The following is a 13,467-nucleotide window of genomic DNA, read 5'->3' on the forward strand; positions in this document are numbered from 1 at the left end:
CAAATGTTTAAGAAAGGTCAAAAAGGCTGTAGTCTGAAGAGACCACTGGAATTATCAGTGAGAACAATACTGTATATATTTGAAAATACTACCAATAGTTCAGAGGGATGAGCACAGGTTTGTTTCTTTTCTACAGTAAGTGAAAAACAATAAAGTATAGTTTTTGGTATCTGTGCTAAGAAGTTGGAGCACTTCACAACTTGCTGAAGGAAATTTTAATCACAACAATACCTTTAGGAGTTCCATCACTTCCAGCAGGGGAGCATACTGGCTGTGGAGACCTCAAGGGAAAAGAGGCAGCAGCATTCCTCAGTGTTGAAGAATCTCCATCCTAAAAACAGAGTATAAAATTTCTATCTTAAGTGACTGGAGAGGCTTTAGAGAAATCTTAAACAGATCAATAAAAGACATAAACTGGTAAGGTGTTGGTATTCAAAAGCATAATTCTGTACTTTCCTGTTTTGTTCATGGTAAATCTTTGTATCCAAAAGAATCAACATCCTATACATGGCAATGAATAAGAAAATTGGTATTATTACTATGCTCCATTTTTGTTTACTATTTTCTACAAAAGGAGCTATGAAGACCCTACCAGGCTGTAAACGTCTTGAGGGGCAGAATCGTCATCTCTGTTAGCCTCATATACACAAAACTCATTGTCAAACCCATAACATATAACTTATCTGGTAATACCACAAAACCAGTTCCAGTATGTGGAACATTTTAAAATGCTAAATTTTAAAGCAATGCTTTAAATAAGAAATGCTAAATTTCAGGAAATAAAATTTTGTACAAGTCTTACAGGGGAAAAAAAGCTTAGTACTAATAAATAAAGGTTCATCATTTAAAAAAAAATTTTGCGTGAATAAGTATTTAAAAATGAAACTAGATTTCATTAAGAACCAAAACTTTTAGGCCAAAGGTTGGCAAACATTTCCTGTAAAGGGACAGATAAATATTTTAGGGTTGTGGGCCACATTTAGTTTCTGTCACATGCTGTTGTTTGTTGTTGCTGTCTTCTAAAAATGTAAAAGCCATTCTTAGTTTGTAGGTCAAACTAATAGCCAGCTTATCAGTCTTGCTCTGTGGGTATAGGAATCACATTGTTTATAGCTAGATTCTCAGACCTAATTTAACCTTTGATGTACAGTAGATATCACTTAAACTGTGGAATCAAAATATTAGGTTATGAAACAAATAGAACTATATTATTACCTTAATGATAACTAATATGTTACATACGTCACTACTTAGCCTGTGCACCATGTGTAGGTAGTCGTCACTTGAGCCATGTCTAGGATTATCAGCATGATGATTAGCTGAATTGCCAGACAACGGACCAGAAACTTTATTATCATGTATGTTTCTCAAACCACCTGCAACAATGGGACTTGATACTGATGCTGAAATTAATAAGAAAACAAAAAGCTTTATAAAAATAAACTGTTAAAATTCTTAAAACAATAACAATTGTTCACAAAATATTTTAAGGATACAGAAATTACAGAAAATACAATGAGCACTTGTGTACTGACTATCCAGCGCCTGATAAAATCTTAGCACTGGGTCACATATTGAGATCTTTTTTTGAAAAGAAATAAACCATTAGATATGGTTGAAATTCTCCACATATCTACATATTCTTCTCTATTCTCTCCCCCTTACTACATAAAAGTAACTACCACATTGAATACAGAATTCACTCTACCTATGAATTATTTTATACCTTTACTATAAATGAATCTACTCCTAAACAATACATAGCATTATTCAACATATAACTTTTTATAAAATGGTATACTATATGTATATATATCCTTCTATAATTTGCTTTTTATTTCAATATTATGTTGAAATGTATCCATTTTTATATATGTAGTATTAAATTCACTTATTTTAAATAAATATATTCTGCTGCATAATGTACCAAATTTCCATTTTTAAGTCCAATGTTTAGATTGCTTCAGTATTTTTGATGTCATAAATAATGCATACTCTTGTCATTTTTACAAATGTGTCTAGGAGTGAAATTGCTGGATATGCCCATTTTTAAACCTTACTGAATATTAACAAATAGCAGATTACTTATGTCCATTTGTACTCCACTGGTAGTATATGAGAATTGCTACTACTAATTTATAATCTTGTCGACAATTTTTGTCAGCTTGAGATAGTAAAGGTCTTTAATTGCCAATTTAACTTTTGTATTTTCTTTATTAACAGTGAAACCAAGTATCTTTTCATATGTACTGGTCATTCAGATTAGTCTTCCACATTATCTTTTAAAATTCTACAGTTTTGTTTTTTCACACTTAGGTCTTTAAAGCATCTTTATGTGTAGATGAGATAGGAATCCAATTTTACCTTTTTCCACATGGATAACTAATTGTCTCAACACAATTTATTAAAGAAACCAGTCTGTCCAATTAAGGTATAATACCATATGTATCAAGTTTCCTTTTGTTCATAGGTAATTTGTAGGGTCTTTATCAAATTCCATTTCCCCATGTTCTACTCCTTGGCGGACCAATATTACAATAAATCTTGGTAACTGCTAGATTGAGCTTCTACATCGCAGTCCATTTCAAATTATCTTGCCATTTTTGGACTTTTATTCTTCCATATGAATTTTTAGAAGTTTAAGTTGCACAAAACCCTGCTTTGGATTTTTACTGGTCTGTATTAAATTTACAGATTTGGGAAAATTTCAATCTTTACCCTATTGAGTCTTTCCATCCATGAAAATGGAATAACGTCATATTCTTAAGGTTTTCTTTTATGTCTTTCAGAAGTTTTATAATTTTCTTCAAAAGGTCTTATATCTTGTTAAATTCATTCTTAGGTATCTATGCTTTCTCCTTGAAGTTGTTGATATTAAAAAAAGTATACTTTTAAGTGCTTATTTTAGGTGTATAAAAATGCAATTAAATTTCCTTATACTGATCTGGTATCTAGTAACTCTGTAGAATATTTTTTAAATTGTATTATCTTATCTGCAGCTTCTCTCAGATTTTCTATGAAGACAATCACCTGAAAACTGACACTTTCATTTCTTCCTTACCAGTAATTATATGCCTATCTTCCTGTATTAAAACACCCACTACCACACTAAGTAAAAGTGATGATTATAGGCACTCATGTCTCATCCTGGACTTCAAGGGGAATGTTTCTCATTTTTCACTCCTAGGTGGATAGCCTTTATCAGGATAAGGTTGTAGCAGTCTAGTCCTATTCAATGAATAGCTTTTAAATCATAAACAAAAGCTAAATTTTTTAATGCCCTTTAGGCACCTATTATGAGGCACACAGCATCCCCAACCTCTGAATCCATGTTAACTACATAATAATAATCCATGTATTACTGATAATATATCTAGTTTTATCATAGAGGCTGTCAACACTGCTTATTTGATTTGGTAATATTTACTTAGAAATTTTAGATGATGACTGGTCTATAATTTTCCTTTCTCACAGTTTCTTTACTACACCTGATTTTGGTATCCAGATTCTTATCTCATTCTATAGAATAAATTGGAAGAGTGTTGACATTTTTCCTTTGTCTAGAATGTTTGAAGATTAGACTATCCCTTCCTTGAATGCTTGGTAGAACTTGTAGATAAAACTGTTTATGTTTTATCCCCTCCACTCCTCTTAAGGGAGAGAGAATGTGCACTACTGAAGCAAGGATGTATGGGCAGCATTTCAAATTATGATAGATACTGTCAAAATGTTCCCTGAAAAGATTGTACCAATTTATATCCCAATGCAGAATGTAGGAAGTCAAAATTTCCCTGCACATTTGTTGATACTAGTTCTAATTAAAAAATGTTTACTAATATGGTTAATACAGTTCACTGTAATTTTGATTCATATCTCTTTGTGAGTCAGGTTGGTCATATTTTTATATATGCATTAAACCTTTCTGGTGTCCAATTTGTTTTCTTTTTCAGTAAACTGTTTCTTCTTAATTCTATTTTTGCCTTCTTTATATCAATCTGTATAAGATTGTAGCTTAAAAATGAATACTTTGTATTTATAATAAATTTTGAAAATATAATTCCCCCATATCTACTTGTCCTTATTTATATTAAAAAATTTGTTAAAATTTTAATACAAAATTTATATTGTACAAAAATTATATTAATCTGTTTTTTCATTTCTGGAATCAAGTCTGCTTAGAAACAAGGCCTTCTCAACTCTAAGGATTACCAAAATTCACCCACTGTTTAATTTTTTTAATTTTTTTTTTTGCTGTTGTTACTTTGTTTGAGAGAGTGAGAGAGAGTATGTAAGCATGGGAGAGGGGCATAGGGAGAGAAGAGAATCTCACGCAGGCTCCATACTCAGCCCCACACTGAGCATGGAGTCCAATCCCATAACCCTGGAATCACGACCCAAGCCAAAATCAGGAGTCAGATGCTCAACCAACTGAGCCACTTAGGTACCCTCAGCCATGTTTTCTTAAAACTTTATGACTTAAAATGCAAACATGTAAATAGTTTATGCATCAAGAACATTTTTGCTATAGATGATCGAGGAATCCAACTAAGATTTTAAAATACCTAGCCAATCAACCTAACATGATTTATTAAAAAATCCATTCTTACATATTGATTTTAAAATGCCATCTTTAGAATGCAAAATTAGAAAATCCCATTTTCCAATGATCAACTGACCAATATAACAACTGATGAGATGAGAATCATTACTGGATGCTAAACACTTTAGGTAAAAATTTAATGGGAAAAAGAATATTTACATGATCTTAAAGTATGTCCTCCAGATTACTAATTGCAAAGGAAAAAGTACTTTCACAAAGAAGAGATGGTATGGTTATCACTTAAACATCACTATTCATGCGACCACTTGACAATTCATGACTTCTAAAGTGATGCAATATAAAGTGCGTAACATTACTTATCTAGCACACTTGCCAAAAAATATAACTAGAAACTAACAAACATTTTAAAATAACTTCCAATTGATAGGAAATACATGAGCAAACTAAACACTAAGGAAACAATGAAGTCTAGATTATAGGGTATTCTATAACAGTACTACATAGACTTCAAAAAAAATCTAAAAATTAATGTCATGGGGAAAACAGTATGGGACTGTTTGAAATTTAAAGAATAAAAAGCTATGTGAAAATGAAATACAATACATGAGATACTAGATTAGATCATATCTTAAAAGAAAAAATGGTTATGAAAGACATATTTGGGACAACTGGCGAAAATTAAATATAGACTTGATATTAAAAACTACACAACTGTTCTTAAATTTTTTAGAGGTGAATTATTACATTTGGTTTATATAATTTCCTTCCTAGCAATTGTATTTAATGACAAAGAATTATTCCTGTTGATGAAGGGGTTCGTTGTGCTCATCTTTCAGCTTTTCTGTATGCCTAAAATTTTTATAACATAAGGTTGAAAAGAATATTTTAAATGTTATCTTCCACATACTCTAAATTCCCATATATATTTGCCTTGTTTCTGGATTCTTTGCTGTCCCATTTACCTATCCATTTGTTTCTTACCACACTACATTTTTTTATTAACCTTAATATCTAGGTGGATTAGGTGGGGCTAATCCCTGAATAACATTTCTAGTTGCTCAAATATCTGAGAATTTCTAAGAAATGACTCATTACTGAATAGGCAGATGCTCAAATCATATTTCTCTTTTGATTTCATGACTTCAACTTTTCTTCTGAAAAAGTTGGATTTATCTTATTTAAAAAACAATGGTAATCAGAGTAAAAACTTATGTTCTTTCCTACACATATATGAATGTGTATGTGAATATTTCCATAAGAAATGTGTCATTTTAACATTTTCCTTTCATTACAGTTAAAATGTTCTTCATATTTTTGTGTGCCGGAATATACTAATATTTTACCATTATCAAGAACCCGTATAATACACACATACATACCTATGTTCAGCACTCACACTAAAGTGTGTAATTTTGGAGGTGTCTATTCCAAACATGTTATCCTCCTCCTAGTTTTCCCTTGAATTAGTGTATGAAATAATCTCAACCTAATATTTTGTTATCTAGCTTTGGGAAATCAGAAGTTGGTGGTTTTGATGACTAAATTAAAAGTTTGTAAGTTGAAAAATTTATAAAAGATGTTTGATTATATGTATAACAGAAAAGAATACACACAGAAACTAATAATTGACTGCAAATGTTAAAAATTCGCTATTATTTACAGGGGACAAAAACATAGGTATTTGTTAACAGTCTCCTGAAGGTTTTAAAATTTCTCCAAAAAAGTATAAATTTATACAATAAAAAATTATTTAGAAGCTAGGACATATATCCCAAGGCAATATAACCTTAAAAGATATTATCAGCTGATTTCCACTGAGAACTAACTAGCAATGTAATCTCAGAAATTTTGCATCTAAGATTAATTAACTTTCTCTACCAGCATTGTATTTCCTTGATAGTAAAATTTTCACACTATATATACTTTACCAATTAAAACATAATTCTCTTTGGCTTAGTGCTATGTAAGAAGAAAGCCCAATTTAAAAAATTTTTCTAATTTCAAACTAGATACACTCAGTTGTATAATAACCTAATCCAAAGAGTCATGTGACAGGGATCCTTTTATCTCCCAAATAATGACTTTCAGGGTACTGTTTTAATTTGTACTTTAAAAAGTATGAAAAGAAAAAAAAAATTTGCTTGAATTACGTGCACTCCTTATAGACAAATAACCAATTTCTTACCTTGCTGCATCTGTGGATGTGTTGTATAACTCGAAGGATGGGAGTATGGCATGTATCCTGCAGGGCTTTGTGGGGCATATGGACTAGGCACTGGGCTATTTTGTTGTGGCATAAATCTGTTCCCAGAGCTTGTCTGTGGTGGCACAAACCGGCTAAAACCCAAAATCCAAATAAACAATATCAGGAAATGAAATATATATGCTATTTCTTAAAATTTCACAGTCATAAAATTCTCAACACCCTGATTTGTTCTGTTCAGTATGCAAACAGAAAATTTTGAAAAGTAGGTAATATAATATAAAATTTATCCACAATTGATAGTCTAAGAATTAAACTAGATAGGTAATTAATTTCACTTGCATAAAAGTATCCATTTAAGATAAAGTCATGCTCCCTAAATTCTACTCTATAAATTTTCTTATCTCAAACACATTATTATTAATAGAATAATATTCTTTTATTGAGAGAGAGAGAGAGAGAGAGAGAGAGAGAGAGAGAGAGAATGTGAGCAAGGGAGAGGGGCAGAGGGATAGAAATCAGAATCTTAAGCAGGCTCCACACTCAGCACTGAGCCCAATGCAGGGCTTGATCCCACTACCCTAGGAATCATGATCTGAACTGAAATCAAGAGTCAGATGCTCAACCGAGGCACCAGATCCCTTTCAAACACATTATTTAACACATCCTTTTGTCTGTATGAAATTGTTACTAAGATGGTAGCTACTTCAATTGGTATATTAGAGCATTTCTGCATATAACATTTTAAGACAAATGTTTCTGTGACTTACTATTTAAGGCTAAGCATTTCAACTTTTTAACTACATTAAATTCACCTTTACCTAACTGTATGTATACAGCATAAATTCATTCACAAGCATGCTCATCACAGAAAATAGTACTTAATATAATGAGGCATATATTACCTGGAGGGGCTATGTGAGATAGTGGTTTGTTGATAATTGGAAGATGCAGGACTACTATGCATGGAATTCTGAGAAAGTTTATACTGAGGCATCATCATTCCTATACAGCACATAAAAATGGAAAACATGATTTCCTTTTAATGGTAAAGTATCATTTAAATGATTTAAAGCAATTGCTCTATCACAAACATTCAAAAGTTCTTTTTCTTCTTTCCTTTATTTTGACTTACAGGTTCATTTTGAAGAGCAAAATAGAGAAATTAAATTTCAAGCACAACTAATTTTACCAAAACATCCTTTTACCATATAACTAATGCAAGACCAGAGATAGAGATTTTTTTTAAAATTCTACTTGCTTACTTAATGTCCTATCATTTAGCCTTGAACCTGAAAGAACCTTTAGAAGTCACCTTATCTAACCCCTGACCAAATACCACACAATTCCTTCTAGAATAGGTCCTTGGTGGTTTTTCCATTACATGGTATAGTTTATTACATACATCCCCAGTCTTCGGGAGCATTATTTCATGCTATTTGTTTTCACTGAGATTCAGACCTCAGTTTTAAGAAGTACTACTGTATCGAAAGGTCCAAAGTTTGAGTTGCCGCAATTTCCATCTGAATGTTTTGACGCAAAACAGAAGCTCCTATTCTTTCTTCTATAATAATTCTTTGCCACACAGTAAGGATTAAATGAATATTTGATTGAAGAATGAAAATGTGAGGATAGCTTTCAGATTCTCATATTTCTTTTCAAGCTCGATTCTTTTCAAGCTTATCTCCTTCAATTATTACATAAGTGGCATTTTGTTATAAAGGAGATGCAAAAAAAAAATCTGTTATTTAGACATTCAAAAAAAAAAGATAAAAACCTATGATTAGCTCTGAACTTTCTTATGATACATAATAGCCAATCTTTTTGGGAGCTTCACACATCATACTGTATTCCTAAATTCCAGTTCCTGCTATTGATATGAAAAGTACCTTTTACCAGAAATATTCAAACAGAAGCAACATGTTCATTTGCCTGGAACAATTCAGAAGGGATTCTAGCTCTAAGAGAGTAGTTGAATAAGATGAGGGCTCAAAACCACTTGAAAACCCATCACTAATAGTGTGTTTTCTATTGTGTGTAGTCTAAATTAACTTCTGAGCTTTCTCTTCCAACTCAAATTCAGTAGTAAACCATATGTTCCATAGCTTAATAATTTAATTACTATAATTACTGCTGATTTTTTTTTTTTTTTTGAGAGGGAGGGCAATCCTCTATGAGATGAGAGTTAAAAAATGTTTCCCCTGAATTACCAGTCTGGAACAAGCTGGGATTACTAGTTTGAAAGCAATGGTTTTATTTTAAAAGGGGGGGGGGCAAATAAAATTTCTAGTAGTCCTTTCTGATTATCTCAAAGCTCCAAATGACTATGAATAAAGTGATTTGCATATTAAATTTTCTCAATATGTGTGACTCACATTTACATTTAGCAATCAATCATCACCTTTCTAAATTTTAAAGCCAAATATTACCAGGGAAACGCTTAGGGAAAAAAAATCACAACACACAATGTGCAAAATCATTTTTTAATGCTAGTTTGTTTTCACGAAGTATGATACGGAGAAATTAACATTTTGGGCTAAAATGTAAGTGTGTGTAGTATAAAATACAAAATGTGTGATGTAAAGGTGAATACTCTAAAAGTTTTTTATTAGATTGATTTACTACCCAAATTAAATACTTAAAAATATGTTACAAAATGTAGTATAAGCAGCTGTGGAAGACTTCCTTTATTCAGTTTTATATCCACTCATATTATCTTATACTTAATGCTCCTATCCTGTAAATTTTTCTTCCAATCAATATCTCTCCATATTTTCTTTCATTGTAACACCCTTCCAAGAAATTTGTAATTCTAGATTTACTTTCACCATTCCTATCTGTCTCCTCCTACTGTCATCTAGATTCTTGGTTCTGGTGAAGATACAGTGTTACCTTGCAGACCTGCCTTCAATTTGCTGAAAGGAAATTTGGGCAAAGGCATTTCCATGGCCTCACTTTGGGTAATGGACAGTAACTATGCAATTGCTTTAAAAACACAATTCACACTCAAACACATAAAATTAACAAATACTATTTAAAAAACAAGACAAAACTAGGATATGGAATGGAGGGCTTCATGGAGGTATTATCAAGAAATCTGGCAATACTCTTGAATACAATTCATCAGTTAATTAACTCAGACCTTCCTGAGCTGTCTCAACTATTCCCTTCTGGCTATTTTAATCTTGAGAGCCAAATAAGTATTTGGGATTGCCAGATTCAGTACAAATGCTCCTGGGTACTCCTTGAATACATATAAATTATATCTATATTGAATATAGTATCATTATGCTTTTTATAATACTTATTATAGATTTTTCTTAATAATACTTATAAACCTACTTTTCTGTTGTAAGGCAACAAGTGTTAAACCAACTGCTACATAACTATGAATGTAATTACCATTACCATCAGAACTAAAACTAATACCTGCTATAATTATTTATATAAGTACTTCATGTTGAAAAGCTCTGCGAGTATTTTTATCATTTGACTAATGAAAAGACTCCTTTCATATTGATTCTATGATTTTCTGAAATAAAAAAAGACTTCTAAAGCTCTGAGTAAATGAATGCATTCTGAAATATCTAACAAAATATACATCAGCTCTGTCTAATTTTCAAGGAATTTAGTTACACATTAAACTTCAAGAATATTAACATTCATTTAGTTTCCTATTTATTCTTGCCTTGACTCAAAGTATCAACACAGCATTCATAGATGATGGTCTACCTTATTAAAGGAGATACTTGAATTTAATTACATGTGAAACAATCTCTGATAGGAGACCCACAAAAAAATATAGTATGAAATTCAATTAAAAACTTACCACTCTGTACATATCTGTTCTGCATACTTTTCTCCCTGAAAACATTAGGACTCCTTGCCAGGACAGCCTGCAACAAGACTGGTATGTCACCTTCTGGATCATCACTGCCAAGGTTATCTTTCAACTCTCTGGGATTAAAAAGAACAAATATCAAAAATGAAAAGAGTAATTAAGAATTCCCTATTCTACATTAGTTAGATAGCAATTCACTAGTGAAATTCAGAAAGGACTTAGGTAGAATATCAAGAACTTATGGCATATAAAAAAATTCACAAAAGATGTCCAACAATTACATGGATTTTTGAAGACACTGTTCGTAGAAGAAACAGAATTATCAAAAATGACAAGGAGAAGTTCTTCTAAGGATAACTCCCCCCCCCCATTTTATTTTAAACAGGGGAGGGGGAAAGCCCAAAACATTTTATGGAACTATAGGTTTACTTAAAAACGTTCACATTAGTGAACTCCCCAGATGGCTCAGTCAGTTAAGCGTTTTGCTCTTGGTTTCAGCTCCACTTTGACTTGGAATTCTCTCCTCTCTCTGCCCTCACCTGTGCACATGCTCCTGCTCTCACTCTCTTAAAATGCATAAGGAAACTTAAAACGATGTTCACATTAGGTTCAAAGTAGAAAACAGAGACTATTCAAAATAATGGAAGGTAACAGAGATGATAATTATGCATAGAAGTTGGTAATTGGGCTTTAAATATATTTTCTCTCTTACATTTGAATATGAGTGAGTCTGCCTTCTTGAGAATGTCCTCTGAAATACTTCTGCCACATTGGTTAAGACAAGACACAGAGATTATGTAATTTTTCCATCTAATATTCTTTTCTCAAAGTCATCAGTGAGAAAAAAGGCACACCAAGCAAACAGTTATGGATAGTTGCAATTTTCAATAAACTTGAAAGTACCAAAATAAATTTACAATTATGGAACAGAAATGATAAAATTTAATATAGGCAGTGTTTTTAATTTTACATTTTACATGTCTCTGTTCTACTCATTAAACCTAATAAGAAAGATTTATAAACATGGTGTCCAATGATAAATTTCAATGAATTTCTGGAGGCAATCTTATGGCAGCTCTTCATAAAATAAATCATAACTGTATATGTGCTATATCCCTTACCTTTTTAAAATATTTGGTGGTAACTGTTGATTAAATATGTACAGATATAAAAAGTGACAAAATATTTAGTCACTATTGAATTTCTGGAGTGACAAAATATTAGTATTAGACTTCCTTCTGATTTTACCAACTATTTCTCAGTTTCCCCATCAGAAAATTCACATGTTACCTTAAGATTCATCAGCTTTAATAATGACTTCAAAGTATGTAGTGTATCTAATGACAGAGACCTCCATTATAATGTGTTTTATTCTCATTCCTGTAAATAATGAATCTTTAAATTAAAAAGCAAAAATTAAAGATGGGAAAGGATACATGAGTACCACAGTATAGTGAGATGTAAAGGAATAAGAGAAATGCAACTTGTTTTTAAAGATTTTACTTATTTTTAAAAAATGTTTGTTCCTGAGAGAGTGAACAGGGGAGGGGCAGAGAGCAGGGGAAAGAGGATTTGAAGTGGGCTCTGTGCTGACAGCAGAGAGTCCCAGGCAAGGCTCAAACTCAAGAACTGGGAGATCAGGACCTGAGCCGAAGTTGGACACTTAACCAAGTGAGCCACCCAGGTACCCCTTAAAGATTTTATTTTTAAGTAATCTCTATACCCAAAGTGAGGCTCAAATTTACAATCCCAAGGTCAAGAGTCACATGCTCTACAAACTGAGCCAGGCCAGGCAGATGCATATTTAACTTTTTATAAATTTTTGTGTTAAGATATTATTAGTATGTACAAGTTTTAGAGTAAAACCTTTTTAAAGTGTACTCATATGCAAAGATTTTATAAATAAGCTATATAATTTAAGTTTATATTATTTTAAAAGGTGTACTGTATGAAAATATACACTTATGATGGTATGATAAATCCCAGAAAAAATTATTCCCAATTTTGTAGTAAGCATCCATGGAGTCAGTTTTTGAGTTTTGGTTAACTTCCCAAGGAGAGCATGTGAACCTATTCCAAATAAAGTTACCAGTATAGTCCCTAGTGCTTGGGAATTCTAACCATTTTAGCAACATGAAGGGGGAAATAGCTTCTTGAGCAACTTTAGACCTCCCTGCACAGACTCATCTTGATAAACCAAGATTATTCCAAAAGAGTTGAAAAGATCTTCACAGAGTTACACAGGTCTATTTAAATCTCATCATAAAGCTCCACTGAATATTCATGCATTTTAAAATTAAACTACCTATGTAAAATTTCTGAAATAAAGAGTAAAACCAGGCATACTGATTCTCTTACTAAGGCCAAAACTTTTTACTTTTAAATTATACTTACATGTGATCTGTTGATACCTGGTTGAGGCTATGGACAAGCTGTGAAACCAAATTATCATCCCTACAGGCCAAAAGGCAGTTCACCTCTTCTGCTATTCGTGCATTAAAGAGAAGGCTCTTTGTAGTTGTAGCAGGTAAAGGGGATGGAAGAGGCAGCTGGTTCAGGACTATGTGGAATAAAATCAGATTATTAGAAACTGATTGTAATAAATCTCTTTACAATATCTGCTTCTAAATATTCTGGGATTAAAAACAATTATAAGTATCAATGTGACAAATTGTTAAAAGGCATTCTGCCTATTCCCCAATCAACTCTATAAAACACTGAAACATCACTTGGGCAATAATAGATTTTATTACTAAGAATAAACTTCAATTCCTTTATATGCGTGATTTTTCAGATCTTAAAATTTTTATTTACTTAATTAAATGAATAAAGTAGTCAAAACAAATTGTTAAAAAGTAACTT

At 31.8% G+C, this 13,467-nt stretch overlaps 1 protein-coding gene across 3 annotated transcripts in view; it reads right to left on the bottom strand.

Annotated features, from left to right (window-relative positions):
- The window catches only part of NIPBL (NIPBL cohesin loading factor), a 197,250-nt gene that overhangs the window by 96,379 nt on the left and 87,404 nt on the right, over positions 1–13,467 (bottom strand). For all 3 annotated transcript variants that reach the window (XM_029940989.1, XM_029940986.1, XM_029940988.1), the window contains exons 3-8: positions 13,000–13,165; positions 10,594–10,721; positions 7,670–7,769; positions 6,747–6,898; positions 1,243–1,403; positions 232–331 (exon numbers count right to left, since the gene is read on the bottom strand). In XM_029940989.1, the coding sequence (XP_029796849.1) occupies positions 232–331; positions 1,243–1,403; positions 6,747–6,898; positions 7,670–7,769; positions 10,594–10,721; positions 13,000–13,165 (807 nt within the window). The remainder of the gene's footprint in view (positions 1–231; positions 332–1,242; positions 1,404–6,746; positions 6,899–7,669; positions 7,770–10,593; positions 10,722–12,999; positions 13,166–13,467) is intronic.

Source organism: Suricata suricatta, chromosome 6 (genome assembly GCF_006229205.1).
Source record: "Suricata suricatta isolate VVHF042 chromosome 6, meerkat_22Aug2017_6uvM2_HiC, whole genome shotgun sequence".
Classification (NCBI taxonomy): Eukaryota; Metazoa; Chordata; class Mammalia; order Carnivora; family Herpestidae; genus Suricata; species Suricata suricatta.